The 19,969-nt window shown below is 62.9% G+C and overlaps 1 protein-coding gene across 2 annotated transcripts in view; it reads left to right on the forward strand.

The window, feature by feature from the left end:
* The window catches only part of CACNA1S (calcium voltage-gated channel subunit alpha1 S), a 58,320-nt gene extending 38,783 nt beyond the window's left edge, over positions 1 to 19,537 (forward strand). The window contains exons 27-44 of one of the 2 annotated variants that reach the window (XM_006078443.4): positions 503 to 613; positions 1,118 to 1,201; positions 6,220 to 6,276; positions 7,088 to 7,216; positions 7,647 to 7,712; positions 8,338 to 8,429; positions 8,980 to 9,139; positions 10,701 to 10,828; positions 11,792 to 11,888; positions 12,648 to 12,750; positions 13,508 to 13,609; positions 13,814 to 13,938; positions 15,594 to 15,722; positions 16,338 to 16,588; positions 17,743 to 17,828; positions 18,515 to 18,606; positions 18,780 to 18,920; positions 19,025 to 19,537. In XM_006078443.4, the coding sequence (XP_006078505.2) occupies positions 503 to 613; positions 1,118 to 1,201; positions 6,220 to 6,276; positions 7,088 to 7,216; positions 7,647 to 7,712; positions 8,338 to 8,429; positions 8,980 to 9,139; positions 10,701 to 10,828; positions 11,792 to 11,888; positions 12,648 to 12,750; positions 13,508 to 13,609; positions 13,814 to 13,938; positions 15,594 to 15,722; positions 16,338 to 16,588; positions 17,743 to 17,828; positions 18,515 to 18,606; positions 18,780 to 18,920; positions 19,025 to 19,276 (2,205 nt within the window). In that variant the 3' untranslated portion in view covers positions 19,277 to 19,537. The remainder of the gene's footprint in view (positions 1 to 502; positions 614 to 1,117; positions 1,202 to 6,219; positions 6,277 to 7,087; positions 7,217 to 7,646; positions 7,713 to 8,337; positions 8,430 to 8,979; positions 9,140 to 10,700; positions 10,829 to 11,791; positions 11,889 to 12,647; positions 12,751 to 13,507; positions 13,610 to 13,813; positions 13,939 to 15,593; positions 15,723 to 16,337; positions 16,589 to 17,742; positions 17,829 to 18,514; positions 18,607 to 18,779; positions 18,921 to 19,024) is intronic. The other variant, XM_006078444.4, reaches the window with a different exon arrangement.
* The last annotated feature ends 432 nt before the right edge of the window (positions 19,538 to 19,969 follow it).

Here is a 19,969-nt window from a genome sequence, read left to right on the forward strand (position 1 = left end):
GAAGAAGTGGGCTTCTGTCAACTTTATTTTTAAAAGGGTGAGAGACTCCTGGGAAATGCTGGAGGACACAGATCTCAGGAGGCTCGTAGGGGAGACTCGAGGGGGCTGCGGGCGCTGCTCCAGGCTGCCTCTGTGTCCCAGGGGGGCAGCCGGCAGGCACAGGTGACCGCGGGTGGTGGTCGTCGCCCCAGCCTAGAGCCAGGGGGCTTTCCTCCTGGTCCTGCACCCAGGCAGCTCCGGGGAGCTGGCCACAGAGCCTCCCCGCCCCAGCTTCCCAGAACAGATATGTGTGGGTAACCTGCTCACGGGACCCGGGCTGCGCCCCCCTCTCCTCCCTTCACAGTCCTTCCGGGGAGAGGGCGTGGCCGTGAGGCCCAGTAGGATTCTGGACGTGGCCGGAGCAGGCTCCCGGTTCTCTGAGACTAAGGAAAGCGAGGCAGGGGCTGGGGAAGGAGGCAGGGCTCTGGGGGAGCCACCCAGCCCCTCTCTGTGCCCCCCGCAGCACTACAACCAGTCGGAGCAAATGAACCACATCTCTGACATCCTCAACGTAGCCTTCACCATCATCTTCACACTGGAGATGGTCCTCAAGCTCATGGCGTTCAAGGCCAGGGTGAGTCCTGGGCTCTGGGGAGAGGCAAGCACGTGTGGCCAGGGGGCGACCTTCCCATGGAGCCCCCCGTGGCTTCGTCCTCCCTTGGGCACTCAGAACCGGCCGGCCACTCAGTTCTGGCCGTGGGAGTGGACAGTATGTGCCAGTGCCCCTTTGGTCCCTGAGCGGCTGAGCGGCAGCCCCAGGGCTGGGGAGTGTCCTGGTCCCCAAGTCCACGCTCCCCACCCCCACCCCGTCAGGTCTGCCCGCAAGCCCCGGACTGGGTTTCAGGGGGTTGGGTGGGGGAAGACTTCGCTGTGTGGACAGGATCCCAATCCTGAGTCTCCCAGGCATGCTGCCTTCCCGTTGGACCACTTTATGCTCTGGAGGGAAGGGAGCAGAGGAGGGGCCCTGGAGCACCCCTGGGAAGTGGCATCATGCCCCCCGCCAGCAATTCTGCATCCCTCAGACAGGGACCGCAGAGCCCCTTCCTTCCGCCCCTCACCCTGGGACCCCCTCCTGCAGGGCTATTTTGGGGACCCCTGGAACGTGTTTGACTTTCTGATTGTCATCGGCAGCATCATCGACGTCATCCTCAGTGAGATTGACGTGAGTACCGGGCGGGCGGAGCCATCGCTGGGGTGGGGCTGAGGCCACAGACCCTGGTGGGGGACCCACTGGTGTGCAGCCCAGCACCCCAGACCACAGATCCCGCAGAGCACACACCTCAGAGTCCAGGCACAATGAGGGTGCCAGGCGGCCCACGGCAAGCACCACAGTGGACAGGAGACGTCCTTTCTGGGCGGGGTGGTCAGGGAAGGCTGCATGGAGGTGGCACCATGTGAAGGGACCTTCAGGAAAGGGAGGTGGGGAGGGGACAAGCTGCACCGGCAGGGTGGCTGCAGGAGGCAGATGAAGAAACAGAAGGTCCAGGGCGTGGAGAGCTCAGCCCAGTAGAAGCAGGCCAGCGTGCAGGGGTGGGGGAACCGCTGGAGAGGCAAGTGGGGGGCTCGAACCTTGTGTCACCGGCAGTGGGGGGCTACTGGGGGTCTCTGAACAGGGCAGTGGAAGGATCAAAGCTGCACTTCTAAAAAGTGAATCTGGAGTGAGGGCAGGAGACGACTGAGAGCAGGTGCACGGTTAGGGAGGCAGTCATCTCCCCTCAGATACTTTCCTCGTGCCCCAGCGTGGGCTACAGATACAGCAACGAGCAGGGGCGCCGGGGGAGACAGGCAGCGAAAACCAACCCACCACGTGGCAGGTGTGGCCAGTGAAGGGGCGGGAGGTGGCTTCGGGTGGCCCCAGTCCAGCCCTGCAGGAGGCATCGTGTGGGGTTGGGGGCAGAGCACGGCCCCTCAGTAGGGGGAGCTAGGAGGGGGTGGACTGAGGGCCAGCGGGAGGCCTGGTGGCAGGGCTGGGGACTGGGGAGCTGAGCTCAGAAACAGGGCAGGGGCTGGACCATGTCCTTTCTTCAGTTCAGTTGCTCAGTTGTGTCGGATGCTTTGTGACCCCATGGACTGCAGCACACCAGGCCTCCCTGTCCTTCACTGTCTCCCAGAGCTTGCCCAAGTTCATGTCCATTGAGTCAGTGATACCATCCAACCATCTCATCCTCTGTTGTCCCCTTCTTTTCCTGCCCCCAATCCCTCCTAGCATCAGGGTCTTTTCAAATGAGTCAGCTCTTCGAATCAGGTGGCCAAAGTATTGGAGTTTCAGCTTCAACATCAGTCTTTACAGTGAACACCCAAGACTGATCTCCTTAAGGATGGACTGGTTGGATCTCCTTGAAGTCCAAGGGACTCTCAAGAGTCTTCTCCAACACCACAGTTCAAAAGCATCAATTCTTCGGCAGTCAGCCTTCCTCACAGTCCAACTCTCACATCCATACATGACCACAGGAAAAACCATAGCCTTGACTAAACGAACCTTTGTTGGTAAAGTAATGTCCCTGCTTTTGAATATGCTATCTAGGTTGGTCATAACTTTCCTTCCAAGGAGCAAGCGTCTTTCAATTTCATGGCCACAGTTACCATCTGCAGTGATTTTGGAGCCCAGAAAAATAAAGTCTGACACTGTTTCCACTATTTCCCCATCTATTTCCCATGAAGTGGTGGGACCGGATGCCATGACCTTCATTTTTTGAATGTTGAGTTTTAAGCCAACTTTTTCACTCTCTTCTTTCACTTTCATCAAGAGGCTCTTTAGTTCCTCTTCACTTTCTGCCATAAGGGTGGTGTCATCTGCATATCTGAGATTATTGACATTTCTCCGGGCAATCTTGATTCCAGCTTGTGCTTCATCCAGCCCGGCGTTTCTCATGATGTACTCTGCATGTCAGTTAAATAAGCAGGGTGACAATATACAGCCTTGAGGGACTCCTTTCCTGATTTGGAACCAGTCTGTTGTTTTGTGTCCGGTTCTAACTGTGGTTTCTTGACCTGCACACAGATTTCTCAGGTCAGGTGGTTTGGTATTCCCATCTCTTGAAGAATTTTCCACAGTTTGTTAATTAGTCCTTTGTTAGAGTCCGAGATTTTGTTCTGGGGGGATGAGAGCCCCTGGAGGCACTTACACCTGGTCTGACTTTGGTTCTCAGAGGCCCTCTCTGGATGCTGCACTGCCAACAAGCTGCAGGGGACACTTGCGGTCACTCAGGGCAAGTGGTCAGGATGTACTCCGATCACCCGATGAGGGGTGGCGCGTGAGCTGTGGAGGGGACAGGTGACCAGCAGCTGGATCTGCTTGGGGCGTTGAGCTGACAGCATTTGTGGATGAACTTGATTTAGGGGGAGAGGAAAAGTAATCAACCGTGACTGCAAGGATCTTGCCCAAGAAACTGAGCTTCCGTTTTCTGAGACGTGGAAACTCCGGGAGGAGTTGGGGTAGCGCAGGAACCAAGAGTCCTATTTGGGGCACGACAGCTCAGGATGCTTGCGGTGGCGACACGGAATGGGCTTGGAGTCACAGGCCTGGAGCACGCAGGCTGGTCAGGCTGGAGCCCTAAGTTGGAGACTCCAGGAAGCAGCTGGCATTTAGAGTCGTGGGAGTGGGTGAGACAAGCGGCAGAGAGCAGGGCGTCTGGAGGGCGAAGGTCTGGGGGCTGGCTGGTGATGCTCCTCCAGGAGGGACCCCTGCACTAAAGCCTCCCGGGGAAGGACACCCATCAGGAGTCGGGACTGGCGAGAGGCAGAGCGGGCTGCGGGCCTGGACTGTTCTCTCTGTTTCCTACAAAGAGAAAGAGCCTCGAAGTTGGAGAGAGTGTCAGCCAAGTAGAGTTTCTTTTGAAAATGGGAGAAATTAGAGCACATCCTGGGCTCAGGGGATAATCAGGCTGTGGGGGGTGGGGGTGGGCGACTGCAGGAGCCACGTCTTTGGGCGGAAGCCCTGGGGTACCCGGGGACTGCTGGCTCTGGGAACCTGGTTCATCCCCGAGCAGGAAGGGGACGTGAGTCCCGTGGCTGTGTGGACAGCGGGATGAGTTAAGTGCCGCCCGGGGCCACAGGAAGGAAAGCGTCAAGGACGTGGGCGGGGGTGGGCGGGGGCATCTCCATGCTTCTGCACTGGGGCTTGGGGTTCGGGAGCTGCCTTGCATGTGGGGTGGGTCGTGCGTTGTTGGAAACACAGGCCAGGAAACACGGGTCACTGCCCCCAGCACGTGGCAGCCGCCCCATAAACACAGGGAGGGGACGGCTGGAGCGCAGGGGAGTGGAGGTTCCCACGGCATCCAGCCAGCAGGGCCTCCGGGCTGTGGCCGGGGAGCACCCAGGCCGTGGGCTGTGGGGGTGACAGACAGCAGGGCGGCCTCGCTAAGGACCTGAAGCTGGGGAGACTGTGGGTGAACGTGGGTAGCAGGGGACAGGAAGGGCATCCCGGAGCCCGAGGCTGGGATCACAAGGACGCGTCCCCCAGACCGCGCGCCTGCTGGCTGCATCTCAGAGAGGCCTGGCCAGCCCCTGACGGGGACATGGGTGGCCGTGGGGAGCTTACTCCAGGAGTCCAGGAGGGGACCAGCCCCCACGCCGGCGCACGCCCATGGCCCACCAGTGAGCACTGCAGCCCTGCCAGCCCAGGGCTGGCCCTTGTGGGTGGGTGGGGGCAGGATGGGGGCCACGGGAGGGGGCCAAGGACAAGTCTGGAGTCTGTAAGGGGAGGCCTGGCAGAGAGCGGCGCCTTCTGTGGTGGGGGCAGGCCTGGCCTGGGGTCCGGTTCACCCCACACGCAGGACAGACGGAACTCTGTCCATACGCACACGGCTGGAGGGAGCGGGGCTGAGGCGGCAGACCAGGGTGCCCCGGGGCCTGTGTGCGCGTCTCCTTCACGCCCAGGCCCTGCTGGGAAGTAGCCCCCACGGGCCCAGGGTTTGGGGCAGCACCTCTCACCGGCTCAGTCTCAGCCTGAATGACAATCAGTCATCCAACAATGACTTCTTGGAGCTTGAGGTCCATGTGGGGGGTGGGGGACGTTGGGGTCAGGCAGAGCCCTTTCTTCGTGCAGGAGGGACGAGAGTGTCGTTGGTCACCGTGGGATTTTTAGGGACAGCACACGTCTGCCTGTTTGCCTAAAGTCATGATAAGACTTTGAATTAAAACGCTGACTCATATCCCTGCCGTATAATCCAGAGAGCAGAGAGGGCGGCGCCGTCGGTTAGCACTTTCTGCCAGGAGGGCTCTGCTCTGTCCACGGTGGCAGCCATGAGCCATGGGTACCTGCTGGTCGTGTGAAATGTGGCCAGTGCAGCCAGGGACGTGAACATCTACGTCTGTGTTGTTTTCACCGTAATCCAGACGGCCACGTGTGGCTGCAGGCACCCCGTTGGCGGCACAGGTCTGGCACATGGCTAGTCATCCCTGGCTGCATGTTAAATCACCTGGGTGCATTTACACCTTGGAAGCCAGACCCAGTCCCCAGGAGCTGACTTAATCGGCCGGATGGGGACCCAGCAAAGGTGCATATTTTTTTAAGTTCTCTGTGTGATTCTGATGTGCCGCCTGGGCTGAGAACCCATGGTCCAGGAGAAAGCTGCCCGGGGAACCAGTCTCCCAAATAATTAAAGATAAAACCATGATTCCCCACCCCAGGGCTCCAGAAACAGGGCTTCTCCGGAAATGTGGCCGCAGGGAGGAGCTCAGAGTAAACAGGAGGAAAGGCTGCCCCTACACAGCCGGGCCCATCTAGGAGGCTGGCCCCTGAGACAGAAGCCTTGGTCCGGCTCCCAGGCAGGGGGTCTCAGACTCTCCCAGAGGGCCTTTGACCCTGGAGCGTGGGACCCCCGTGGGGGCCAGCACCCCTGGACTCTCCTGCGACCGTGAGCAGGGCTGTCCTCCGTGGCCTCACTCACAGCCCCAGCTCCACAGACCCCAGACACACAAGCTGCATCTGGGAGGCGAGGGGGATCTGCCCATGTTCAGTCTTCCCTCCTCTTCTTGCTCCCTGGCCCCTGGCCTGTCGCCTCACCACCTCACCATCCCCACAGCTTCCTCCCCACACCCCGCCCACCACCGCCGGGGGTCCTCACCCCCACCTCCCTGCTTTGTTCTCTCTGTAACCCTCTGTGGTCTGTCCTCTCTGAGGCCTCACCTCCCTCCCACCATGTCCCTCCTCTCTCCCCTCCCCCTCTCTCTCCACAGACTTTCCTGGCCTCCAGCGGGGGACTGTATTGCCTGGGTGGCGGCTGCGGGAACGTTGTAATTCCAGGCTGCATGAGCCTGCCCCGCTCGCCCGCCAGCTCTGCCCTGCAGCTTGCATGCCTGGGCCTGGCCGCTGGACTGCATGGGGCAGACGCGCTCAGGGCCCCCTGCCCCGAGCAGGCCCCCGAGGGTCCGGTTGGGGGCGGGCGGAAACTCTGTGTCACCAGAGTGTGCATGGGTGCGGTGGGAAGTGGGGCTCTGTGCTGACAGGAGCATCCAGAGAGGACTGGATGGCAGAGAACCTCAGTGACAGGTCACCAGCACCAAGCTTGTGGGGACACCAAAAGCCGGGCAGGGGGCTCTCCCTGGCCATTCATCCGGTGTGTCAGGGGGGCACATGGGCAGAGGCCTTCCGGCTTGGGACAGCCACGTGCGGGCAGGGTGGGCGTGGAGTGGCCATTGAATTGATGGCCACAGAGCAGCTGAGCTTCTGGGAGACTCTGCGCTGGGGGGGCACTGGGGAGGGGCGGGAGCGCTGCCGGGGTCCTCAGCTGAGTGGCAGCTTGGGGAGGAGATGACACGAGGCAGGACAGAGGGCAGGCGCCGGGCCTGGCCGCTGCCTCCCCCAGGGCGGACGGAATCCCTGTCCGCCCAGCGCACTGCTTGGCGCCCAGCCCACCCCGCCTCCGGCTGAGCAAGCCCAGGGCCCTGGGCCCCGCGAGGGTCCGCGCGAGGTCCTAGCAGGCGCCACGGGGTGGGCTGGAAGACCCCCACCGCGACACATCCCGCACACACTGCCCTCCCGGCCTGCCTGCCCTCACCCCGCCCGCCCCCGGCCCCAGACTGACCCTGGGGCTGCGCCCCGCAGGACCCCGACGAGAGCGCCCGCATCTCCAGCGCCTTCTTCCGCCTGTTCCGTGTCATGAGGCTGATCAAGCTGCTGAGCCGCGCGGAGGGCGTGCGCACGCTGCTCTGGACTTTCATCAAGTCCTTCCAGGTGCGCAGTCCCTCCCACCCAGGACCCCGCCTACCCCGGGATCCCCGCTCATCCTGGGACCGCTCCCATGCACCCACCCGGGACCCCGCCCACCCACGGGACCCCGCCCATCGCGGGACCACGCCCACCCTGTGACCACTCCCACAGGACCCCGCCCATCGGGGACCACACCCACCCACGGGACCCCCACCCCCGGGACCCCGCCTACCCATGTGACCCCCCCCCACCCATGGGACTCTGTCCACCCCGGAAGCCCACCCCCTCAGGGAACCCTCGGCCACCCACGAGACTGTATCCGCATGGGTTACGGGGACGTCAGGGCCACACTGGGTGCGGCCCATGGGCCTCGGGTCCCCGGTGAGCTAAGGAAGGGCCCTGTACCGGGCGCGCGGTGGAGCCCTGCACCCTGAGCCGCCATCCTCGCCCGCAGGCCCTGCCCTACGTGGCTCTGCTCATCGTCATGCTCTTCTTCATCTACGCGGTCATCGGCATGCAGGTGAGGGGCCTCTGGCCCCCCGGGAGGCCGGCCAGCCTGCAGGCTGGCCTCTCACCAGCCTGCCTCCGGCATCCTGGCAGCCCGGGGCTTGGCCACAGCCCCGGAGGAGGAGGAGGTGGTTCCCAGCCGGCCCAGCATCAGTCAGGAGGAGGCTGCCCAGGGGAACCTTGTGGCCAGATGGACAAGGGCGGAACTGGTCTCCAAGGCCCCTGTTGGAGGCTCTGGTGGTCTCAGCTACCCTCTCCTGGAGCACTCTGCTCTCTACATTGAGACCCTAAGTCAGCTCTTGGTTAGGAACACTGTCCCCCTCCCAGATTTATTTGGCTTGAGGGGAAAATTTTCACCCAACCTTGGAAACACAAGTGAGCCTTGAACAGGCAGGTTTGAACTTTGGGTGTCCATGTATCCGTGAATTTTTCAGGGAAATGTACTAGGGCTCCACGGGATTCATGGTTGGTTGAATCCGTGGATACAGGGCGGGGAGCTAACTGTAGACTTATACCCTGGCGTTGCTCAGGGGTCAGCTGTAGCCCGGTTTGTGTGACCTGAGGTGGAGGGTGTCGGGGGAGCTGGGGCCGGTGGGAGACCTGTCCAGGTCCACAGTCCAGCCTTTCGTGGCCTGCAGATGTTCGGAAAGATCGCCTTGGTGGACGGGACCCAAATCAACCGGAACAACAACTTCCAGACCTTCCCCCAGGCGGTGCTGCTGCTCTTCAGGCAGGAGGCCCCTGCCACCCCTCCCCCAGTCTGTGGGAGGCCAGCTGGCTTCCTACACGTGGGCCCTGCGCGCACTCAGAAAGGCCAAGGCTTTGCTGTCCTTCTCGGATGCTCACCCTGGACAGCCCGCGCCCCCATTTCAATCACTCTTGGACGAGTGGCCGCCATCTCCATGGTGCTGTGGGGTCCTGCATGTTCCCCACCCTCGCTGCACCGAGGCGGGAGGCAGAGGTCCACTGTCCCTCGGAGGGAGGGTGAGGCCTTGACGACCTCTGACCCACACTCCGGGGTCAGCTCTCTGGCTGCCCCACTGGTGACATGAGTCCTGGAGTGATTTTGCACCTCTGTCTAGGAAGCCCCCTTTCTGTTTAGCCCCTGCCCAGGGCACCCCACGATGGGTAGAGCAGGGGAGCCTCGATACAGAGGGGCAGCCCGTGGACCCCAGGTCCTGAGGGGTGCCAATCTGCTCCCGAATGTCCTGCTCGCAGGGGGCTGGCGGCTCCCTCACCCGGGGCCCAGAGTGAGAGGCGCCCCGACCTGTGCCTTCCAGGTGCGCCACGGGGGAGGCGTGGCAGGAGATCCTGCTGGCCTGCAGCTACGGCCAGCTGTGTGACCCCGAGTCGGACTACGGCCCCGGGGAGGAGCGCACCTGCGGCACGGACTTCGCCTACTACTACTTCCTCAGCTTCTACATGCTGTGCGCCTTCCTGGTGAGGGCGGGCGGGCGGGCGAGCCCGGGAGCCCCGCGCCCCGCCCCGGCCGCCTCTGCCCCTCCAGGGACGCAGCTCAGGGACACAGGAGACAGACGGGGCTCCGGCTAGTGTCCCTGCTGTGGTCAGTCTGGCTGCAGCTTCTTTTCCTGGGTGCGAGTCTCAGGCTCCAGAGCTGCTGTTAAAAGGTTTTACCTTTTTGTTGTTGACATTAGCAATTAGTAATCAAAAAATCAAAAGAATTTACTGAGACTCTGCACTAAAACAGAGGCTTCTATTTTACTTCCTAAAATAGGCAGCAAAGCCGCCTGCCCCTCCCTCTTCCCTTGGAAGAGAAGCTTGCCCTCTTTGCCAGGGGCTGAGAGTCTGGACGCAGAGCCATCGCAGGGGCCTGCAGCAGAGCACAGATGGCTTTGCAGCTTCAGGGCGCCGTCCCCGCACGCAGGAGGCAGAGAGCCCCACAGTCCCGACCCTCATTCTTTCTCTTTCCCATGTTTACTAAAACCCTTTGGGCATCTCATGTTCCCTGAGCTCAGGGCAAGGGACAGAAACGTGAATAGGACACTGTCCTGGCCCTGAAGACACCCGCTGGGTGCCAGGGGTCCGTGTGCAGCAAAGCTTGCATTTCAGAGGCACACCAGGTGATACAGAACCGGCAAGAAGAGCATAGGGGCAGCGTGCAGGGGACCAGCGTCCCTCGGGGGTCAGGCGAGAGGCTGAGGTTGGGACTTAAAGCATCAGTCCCTGGAGCCCGGGCAGAGGACACCTCCTGGACCCGAGCAGTGGCACAGGCTGCTCGCGTGCGGGACGCAGTTGCCAGAGGGCTGGGAGGCAGGCCCCCTGGAGAAGCTGTGGACCCAGGCCCTGTGCACACCCAGGCCCCCTGGAGAAGCTGTGGACCCAGGCCCCATGGACACCCAGGCCCCATGGATACCCAGGCCCCCTGGAAAAGCTATGGACCCAGGCCCTGTGGACACCCAGGCCCCGTGGACACCCCCAGGCCCCGTGAACACCCCCAGGCCCCCCAGATACCCCAAGGCCCCGTGCACACCCAGGCCCCGTGGACACCCAGGCCCCCTGGAGAAGCTGTGGACCCAGGCCCCGTGCACACCCAGGCCCCGTGCACACCCAGGCCCCCTGGAGAAGCTGTGGACCCAGGCCCCGTGCACACCCAGGCCCCCTGGAGAAGCTATGGACCCAGGCCCCATGGACACCCAGGCCCCATGGATACCCAGGCCCCCTGGAAAAGCTATGGACCCAGGCCCTGTGGACACCCAGGCCCCGTGGACACACAGGCCCCGTGGACACCCCCAGGCCCCGTGAACACCCCCAGGCCCCGTGAACACCCCCAGGCCCCCCAGATACCCCAAGGCCCCGTGGACACCCCCAGGTCCCGTGGACACCCCCAGGCCCCCCAGACACCTCAAGGCCCTGTGGATACCCCCAGGCCCCGTGGACACCTCCAGGCCCCCTGGATACCCCCAGGCCCCCTTGACACCCCCAGCCCATCACCGTGCCACCTGCCTTTCCGTGCAGGGACCCCTCTGCTCTCCTCCCACAGATCATCAACCTGTTTGTGGCCGTCATCATGGACAACTTTGACTACCTGACACGGGACTGGTCCATCCTGGGCCCTCATCACCTGGATGAGTTCAAGGCCATCTGGGCGGAGTACGACCCGGAGGCTACGTGAGTCCAGGCTGCCGGCCCTGTGCTGGACCGTCCCTCCCCGGCCCCCTCCCATTCTAGGCCCCGCCTGGCATCCGACAGCGAGCCACCCTCCAGTCCAGCAGGAAGGAGCAGGCTTTCCCTCCCTTTGTTACCCAAGGGCCCAGAGCAGAGAAGAGGAGTCTCTCAGGGTTGGGAGGGAACCCACAGCCCCCAGGGCAGAAGCCCCCTGGTTGTCCCTGGGAGATGGCCATCCAGCTTCCCTTGGACACTTCGAGGAACAGAGCGCTTACTACCTCCCCAGGCATTCTAGGCCCCACTGCTCAGAATGTGGTCACTGACCAAGCAGCTGAGCTGGATGAAAGTGCAGGCCCCAGCCTCATCCTACACTGACCGAGGCAGAATCTGTACTGGGGTAACCTGGCCTCCGGGGCCTTCGAGTGCACTTGAACTCTGGGGAGCCGGGCTGCCTTACGTTCTTTGTAAAAAGGTCGCCTGCTCACGGTTGACGACTTTCCCAGGTGTCAGGCACTGTGCCAACCAGGACACACGTTCGCTAACCCCGTGGCAGCAGCTGCAGGCTCTACCCGCCTCTGCGAGTGGGCTCTCACCCGCCTTGATGCACACCCTCTACTTCTATTAATACAGCCCAGAGCCCCCAGACAGTCTGACTAAAGCCCAAGGAAGGCTCCCCCTGGGAAAAATGAGGTCTGGGTCGCAGCCCTGGAGATCCCACATCTGAGGGGACACTGGCTTCTTCTTACCTGCCCCCCGCCCCCGCCAACAGAGAGCCCATTCTGTGCGCTGGGCAGCAGTGAGTTCGAACACTGTTCCTTCTTCAGAAAGGAAACCCAGCTTCCACTCCCCACACACGGCTGGAAGTCAGGAGGCGTCCCTGTCTCCTGGCTCCCTCCCCTGGGCCCTTCTCCTAGCAGGGAGGGAGGTGGGGGGTGCCTGGTGCACAGGTCTGGTGACCCCCTGCAGGGGCAGGATCAAGCACCTGGACGTGGTGACCCTGCTGAGGAGGATCCAGCCCCCGCTGGGCTTCGGGAAGTTCTGCCCCCACCGGGTAGCATGTAAGGTAACCAGCGCTGCCAGCGAGGGGTGGGCACCGCCCTCCCACCTTCACTGACCCCCACCCCCGGAGGAGCAGGCAGGGGCCCTGGGGCGGGGTGAGTGCGTGAGCTACTTTGGAGTTGTCCCCTGGGTGCGCACATCCCTGCCTGGGAACTAAATCTCAGCAGGGTCCCCAGCTCACGTTTCACCCCCTCAGGGAGGGCACCGTAGGCACCCCAGCCCCAGCCCCATCCCCCACCCCTCATGATCAGTCTTCCCCAGCCCCTCCCCCATGTCAGTCTCCCCCAGCCCCTCCCCCATGGCCAGTCTCCCCCAGCCCCTACCCTCATGGTCAGTCTCCCCCAGCCCCTGCCCCATGGTCAGTCTCCCCCAGCCCCTCCCCCATGGCCAGTCTCCCCCAGCCCCTGCCCCATGGTCAGTCTCCCCCAGCCCCTGCCCCATGGTCAGTCTCCCCCAGCCCCTCCCCCATGTCAGTCTCCCCCAGCCCCTACCCTCATGGTCAGTCTCCCCCAGCCCCTGCCCCATGGTCAGTCTCCCCCAGCCCCTGCCCCATGGTCAGTCTCCCCCAGCCCCTCCCCCATGTCAGTCTCCCCCAGCCCCTCCCCCATGGTCAGCCTCCCCCAGCCCCTCCCCCATGGTCAGTCTCCCCAGCCCCTCCCCCATGGTCAGTCTCCCCCAGCCCCTCCCCCTGCTGCTGCCCCCACCCGGTGAGGACGAGCACTGCCCGGGGGCCCCGCCCGCAATGAGCACCCTCTCCGCACAGCGGCTGGTGGGCATGAACATGCCCCTCAACAGTGACGGCACGGTCACCTTCAACGCCACGCTCTTCGCCCTGGTGCGCACGGCTCTGAAGATCAAGACGGAAGGTGTGGGCGGCCCCTCCCCGGGGGCCGGGCTTTCCCGCAGGTCCTGCCAGGCCCTCTGAGCTGAAGGTCGGGCTCAGGAGTCTCGGGGAGAAGCAGAGGGGGGACCCAGGCCAAGGCCGCGTTAGGGCTCAGCGGGCGCCCCCGGGATCTGTAGGGCAGAGTCACCCAGCCTCTGTCCTCACACAGCCAGCTCTGATGGAGGTGGGGAGGGAGGCAGCAGAGTTAGTGTGAGAGGCGTGGGCCTGGGGGCCTTTAGGCAGGAACTTCGGGGCAGGGCTTCCTGTCCGGAAGACAGACCGGGTGGGGGGTGGTGAGGGGGCCTCACTCTCATGGGGACCCAGCTGGGTCAGAGCCACCCCAAAGGGGACCATGGCAGGCAGCAGGCAGCGGCAGGGAAGGCTTCCTCGGAGGGCAAGGAGAGGGAAGCGGGGGGTGGGGGGGGGCCAAGGCGGAGCGCCTGGAGGGCTGCCTGGAGGAGGCGGAACAGACCAAGTGTGCGGGGGACTGATGACTGTCCTGGGACGGTAGGGAGTACAGGAGGGGACAGCCTCTGCAGTCAGCCACTCTGGGTCCTGGAAGCCAAGGCCTGGGGCAAACGTGACCTGAGGCTGGGCTGCCCCAGGGGCACAGCAATCGTTCCCCCCCAGCAAAGTCTGTGCCCAGGGCAGCAGCCGCCACAGGGAAAAGCCAGCCACCATCTGCTGAGCGAGAGGTGGCCCTGTCAAGTGCTGCTGACCCGGCCTGTCCGTTGCCCCAGGTAACTTCGAGCAGGCCAACGAGGAGCTGCGAGCCATCATCAAGAAGGTCTGGAAGAGGACCAGCATGAAGCTCCTGGACCAGGTCATCCCTCCCATAGGAGGTGGGTGCGCCCTGGGGGCCCAGAGGCAGCCCTGCCTCCGCGGGGAGCCCAGGGGCATCGGAGCATGGCCCGGCCCTCTATAGCCTTGGGCAGACCCCATGGGGTCAGGCCAGCTGGAGGAGGGGAGCCGGGGGCCAGTCCCGGCTTGGCCACACGCTGACCCCAGCCTCAGACGCCCGCTGGCCATGGTCGGCCCCTCTGCAGATGACGAGGTGACGGTGGGGAAGTTCTACGCCACGTTCCTCATCCAGGAGCACTTCCGGAAGTTCATGAGGCGCCAGGAGGAGTATTATGGGTACCGGCCCAAGAAGGACATCGTGCAGATCCAGGTAAGCCCGCCCCGAGCCCCAGGGGCTCCGCTGCTGAGCTGGTCTCTGGACTCTAGCTCCCTCTCTGTCTTTGGGGGCCGGCAGGGAAGGCAGACGGGGCGGGAGGAGCCAGGACACATTGGGGTGAGATGACGGCCCTGGATGGGAGATGCTTCAAGCTCAAGGGAAGAACCCGGAGCCTTTCCGTCCCTGGGATGATACGACCCAGAGCCATGGGTCCTACCCCCTGAACACAAGGGAGAGATTGGGCTAGGGGACAGCGGTGGTCTCCAAAGAGGGCAGATTTCCTAAGAGAATGAAGGGGCTTGAAATGACCCATTGGGTATCCAAATATATGTAGAATTTTGTGTTATCTTGCCCGTTTTTCTTCTTACAATTTTTATTTTATTTATTCTTTGGTTGTGCTGGGTCTTCACTGCTTCGCGGGCTCTCCTCTAGTCGTGGCGAGCGGGGGCTACGCTTAGCTGCACGGGCTTCTCACTGCAGATGCTTCCCCTGGTTGGCGCGCGGGCTCCAGGGCACTCAGGCTTAGGAGTTCCAGCGCGTGGGTCAGCAGCTGTGGCTCCAAGGCTCCAGAGCACAGACTCAGTGGCGGCGGTGCCACTGAGTTGCTCCACGGCACGTGAGATCTTCCCAGACCAGGGGTCAAACCCGTGCCTCCTGCACCGGCAGGTGGACTCTCAACAACAAGCCACCAGGAAGCCTTGTCTGTTTTTAATTTCAGTGTTTTAAGTATAGTGCACATAATGGATAAATTTTAAAAACATTCACATAATGGGGCTGTGTGTTCAAAATTTTATTTCAATTTTTACTGTGAAACAATCTCAGAGTTTTAAAAATAGCATGCGCAATATAAAAGTCTTTTTTCTCCTGAACCATTTGAGAGTCATGCCCAGTGTTCAGCCCTGAGCCGGTCGGTGTGTATTGCCTGGAAACAAGGGCATGTTCCTCCGTGAGCCTTCTGCATAACCGTGACGCAGCCGCCAAGATCAGGAAATGGATGCACTAGTCCCGTGGAATCCTTAGACCCCATGCATGTTTCACCAGTGGTCCCAATAATGTCCTTCATGGCAAAAGGATTGGACCCAGAATCACATGTTGTGTTTAGCTGTGCGATCTCTTCAGTCTTTGGCTCCTCAAGTCTTTCCTTGATGCGACCTTGACGCTGTGAAGCTTCTAGCCAGCACAGCCTTCAGTCTGGGTTTGTAGGACGTTCCCTCACGACAGATCGAGGGCTTGCCTCCTGGACAGGAATGTCCCAGCAGTGATGCTGGGTTCTCTTTGCAAACTGTCGGGTGACACCAACCTTGATTTGTTCTATTGCTGATGGTATGAACTCCGATCAGCTCACAATGTGGCATTAATGGCATGTGCAATCGAAAGAGGTCATGTGTGTGAAGACCGTGGGGAGTGAGAGGGTTTTCCAACCTGGAGGCCTGGGCGGGGATGAAGCCCCTGTGAGGGCGAAAGAAGACACCTTGAGAGCCGTTAGGGCTTGGATGATCCCAGAGGCTGGAGGAGGAGCCCCGGAGCAAGAATGAACAGGCCTGGGCCTTCAGGGAAGCCCTGGTTGCCGGGATTAGGAGAGAGTGAGGGAAGCGGTCTATCCTCACCTCCTGGCCTGGAGGGCCCCTGAGTCCCTTCTCCGTCCCCAGGCCGGACTGAGGACCATCGAGGAAGAGGCAGCCCCCGAGATCCGCCGCACCATCTCGGGAGACCTGACGGCCGAGGAGGAGCTGGAGAGAGCCATGGTGGAGGCCGCAATGGAGGAAGGGATCTTCCGGGTGAGCAAGGCCGTGGCCCCCCAGTGTGTGTGCTCCAGGAAGGAGGCTGGGAGCCCCGCCACATACGCGGGGCTGGGGACACCCGCTGCCCCGCTGCCCGCGGCTCCCGGGACGCCCCCCACCAGTGACCCTCCTGCCTGAGGTGCCCCGTCCTTCCCTCTAGCCTCTCCCAACCTCCCCCTCCTCCCCTGCCCGAGTCCGAGGCAGCTCCACCCATCAGACGCCCACCCGCTTCGCCGGAGGGTCTCTCGGGACCACCTCGCTGAAGTTTCTTGGGTTATTCATAGGAATGGGGGCCCAGAGAGGCCCTCCGAGATGTGCAGAGCCACTCTCAAAGTGACTTGAGGAGGCGGGATTAGAGCCCTTCCTCCAGGCGCCTGGCTCCAGGCTTCCCACTCCCCACATTCCTGTCCGAATATCTGGTACCCTACAGTTCTTAGGGGTGTCTTGTCCACCCCCCAAACTGAGGCCACCCTGAGGATGCTAGTCCCTTGTCTGACCTCAGCCTGGACCGCTCCCCTCTGGCCTTGTTCCCGCCACCGGCCGGCGTCCGGGGTGGTGGGCCCTTGGCTCCCAGCCCCTGTTCTCAGTCCCTCCCTCTCCTCCTCACCCCAGAGGACCGGCGGCCTGTTTGGCCAGGTGGACAGCTTCCTGGAAAGGACCAACTCGTTGGCCCCGCACATGGCCAACCAGAGACCCCTCCAGTTTACTGAAATTGAGATGGAGGAGATGGAATCGCCCGTCTTCCTGGAGGACTTCCCTCAACGTCCGAGTACCCACCCCCTTGCTCGGGCCAACACCAACAATGCGAACGCCAATGTTGCCAGCGGCAACAGCAACCGTGGCAACAGCCCAGCATTTCCCAGGTAGTGGCAGCAGCTAGCAGCCCGGGATGCTGGGGCTGGTGGGCTCCGGGCCTTTGTGGGGCACTCTCTGGGGTCCAGCCTTTGCCCTGCTGCGAGACTGGCCTGGACGGCAGAGACTGATGTGGCCAGCAGGGGGCAGCCTCGGGTCGGCCTCAGTCGGCACCCTGTGGCTTTTCTCCCACTGTCTTGGCTGGTCCGGAGAAGGACCTGTTACGTGAGGAGAGGCACACCTGAACAGTTAAGGTTCGGTTGTTGGATCTGGGCTCCGGTGGCTCCCCTCTCGCCAGCCCTGGGCTGCTGCTAAGTCACTTCAGTCGTGTCCGACTCTGTGCAACCCCATAGATAGCAGACCACCAGGCTCCCCATCCCTGGGATTCTCCAGGCAAGAACACTGGAGTGGGTTGCCATTTTCTTCTTCAGTACGTGAAATTGAAGTCACTCAGTCATGTCCGACTCTAAGCAACCCATGGACTGCAGCCCACCAGGCTCCTCCATCCATGGGATTTTCCAGGCAAGAGTACTGGAGTGGGGTGCCATTGCCTTCTCCGAGCTGCGGACTGGATATAATCTGTGATCGAGTGCCAGGGATCGAGGGATGAACAGAGAGGGCCTTGGCCATCGTAGTGTGGGCTGGGCTCCACGCAGACCTTCTGTTCTAGACCCGAGGCCCGGGGCTGGGGTGTCCTTGGCCTGGAGAGTCTGGGTTCCTCATCCTCAGGAACGGGTACGACAGGGCAGAGGTCAGGGGAGCGGCTACTTCCCAGGCCAGGCTGCTTGCACCCCGTTCCAGCCAGAGAGCCCCTGAATTAAGTCCACACGCCTAGGAGGGCGCCTGCACTGCGGGGTCAGTCTAATGCTGGGTGCTGTGGACGTGCAGATCCGGGCCTGCGCCCAGACCTTTGCAGTCTTGTCGGGGGTATGTGCCATGGAGTCCAGCTATGGCCAAATGACCTCAGAGAGTAGGTCCTGAGAAGACAAAGGGTCTGGGACCCAACTAGCTAGGGACACTGAGGGAGCTTCCAGAAACGAGGACTCGGGGGTCAAGGCCACTCTACAGCAACGGGCCCAGGACCGAGGGAAAGGCTGTGGGGCCCAGGAAGGCCGGGATGGGGCAGCCAGCAGCCCACAGCTCACTGGCCACACTCCCGTTTCAGTGTCCACTACGAAGGGGAGCTCGCAAGGGAGACAGAGACGCCTGCCACCAGAGGAGGACCCTTCGGCCAGCCCCAGGGGGCCCTGGGTCAGTTTCTCCTGTGCCCCTGAGGGGCTGACCTTCTCCCAGAGAGGCCTGGGGAGCCTGCTGTCAGGTTGGGGAAGCCCGCCAGGAGGTGGGAGCCCGTGGTGACGGGGACCAGCTCGTCACCCAGGCAGAGGAAGGGGCCACACAGGGGCCAGAGTGAAGGGGGAGGGTGGGGGTCTGCACCGTGAAAGGGCTCTCCCCGGGCACGCCCCTCCCCAGCCAAAGGACAGCCTCTGGACATACCGGCAGCTCAGCTCTGCCCTTCAGCAGCTGACCTGGCGGCTGCCCAGTGGGTCCTAGACTGCCGCGCAGGACAGGAGGGAACCAAGGAAGCTGCAGTTCACAGGGGATGAGGGTGCTCGGCGTGTTTTCTGACCCTGACACACTCACACACTCATGTACACCTATACACACATATCTCGCACGTTCACCCACGCACACTCACACAAAGATCAGCTTGGCCAAAGCTGGTCAGGGTCTGGCCCTGATCCCCTCCCAAGCCCACAAGGACACAGACCAGGGCAAATGGGGGTGGAGCGGAGGGGGCGGGGGGTAGTCCTGCCCGGCCTGGGGTAGGTGGACCTCTAGGACCCTGAGGGCGTCAGGGTGGGGCTGGCTGGCCAAGGGGAGCTCTGTAGACCCAAGGCCCCCAGGAGGACTGAGCCCTGGGCCCACTCTGCCCACAGGGCCCCACAGCAAGTCCCAAGTAGAGTGGCCACAGGAACAGCTGCCCCGGAGAAGGACGCCCAGGGCCCAGGCCCCCGCCGCCTCCTGCCAGGTAACAGGCCAGAGAGGACAGGAAGCAGGCTCCAGGCAGAGAGGGGGTGGCAGTGACTCAGCAGAAGGGACGGGACCCCTGTCCTCCCCGACCTGGGATCTCGGCTGGGCCTTCCCCGTCCCCATGGGCTCTGGCCTCCCTGAGGGGTCTATGCCTTGGTGCTCTCCAAACAGCACGCGGGAGCAGAGTCCCAGGTGCCTGAGGAGAGGAGCCCCATTCCAGGGTCCCTGCCCGGGGAGGCGCCGCCCGGCAGTAGGACAGAGGACGGGACCCCTGGGGGTCCAGCTCCAGCCATGGCCCTGCTGATCCGCGAGGTGAGGGTGCTGCATCCGGGGTGGCCCTGCCACGGCCTGCGGTGGAGAGGGTGGGGGGTGGGCCACCACCTCGGGACCACCCACCCGGCCTGCTGTCCCTGCAGGCTCTGGTTCGAGGGGGCCTGGACAGCTTGGCGGCGGATGCTAACTTCATCATGGCCACGGGCCAGGCGCTGGCGGAGGCCTGCCAGATGGAACCGCGGGAAGTGGAGGTGGCAGCCGCAGAGCTTCTGCAGGGACGCGAGGCCCTGGAGGGCGTGCCTGGTGCCCGAGGGTGCCCAGGCCTCGGGTCCTCCCTGGACAGCTTCGACCTGCGTGAGGGCTCCCAGGAGACCCTGGTTCCCCGCAGGCCATGAAGGCCTCGGCGTCTGTGTGGGCCCGGGCTGGCGAGAACGAGGGTGGGGGAGCTGGAGCGGGAGAGTTAGCCCGGCTCGGCAGCCTCGATGGACAGAGGGATGGGCTGGGGCGGGCAAGGGGGTCAGGAAACGCGTCCAAGGTCAGCGGGCAGAAGGTGAAGTCACTCTCCTCACCAGCAAGCCGCGAGAGTGGACAGAGCTTCTGTGTCGTTCAGAGGCCTGGTCAGTGCTGGCAGGACATTAAAGTCTCCAGGCCTGCGACAGGGCGCTGCTTGTCTCCTTCTGGGGCCCTTCTATACCTCCCCCAGCCCTGCTCCCACGGAGGGGCCTCTGGATGGTCCTCCTGCAGGGGCGGAGGGGCCTCTGAGGATGGTGTGGACCTTCCGTGCGTCCAGGCCCCTCACAGCTGCCCTTCCCCGCAGCTCGACCAGAATCCACTGCCTGCCCACCCCTCAGAGCCTCAAGGGGGCCCGTTCGCAGCCTAAGGGAGCAAGGTCCTGGCATCCACCTCCTCGCTCTCCCTCGTTTCCTCCCCTGTCACGTGCTCCCTCTCGCGGCTTCCCGGTGACCTCCCCCAGGCCGCCCATCTCTCAGGGGAGGGCGTCCTCAGGGTGCTGGGTCCTCTCTCCTTCCTGCAGGGTCAGCCCACTCTCTAGACATCATCTTCCTCATTTAGTGCCGAGCACCCGCGTC

Source organism: Bubalus bubalis, chromosome 5 (assembly GCF_019923935.1).
Source record: "Bubalus bubalis isolate 160015118507 breed Murrah chromosome 5, NDDB_SH_1, whole genome shotgun sequence".
Classification (NCBI taxonomy): domain Eukaryota; kingdom Metazoa; phylum Chordata; class Mammalia; order Artiodactyla; family Bovidae; genus Bubalus; species Bubalus bubalis.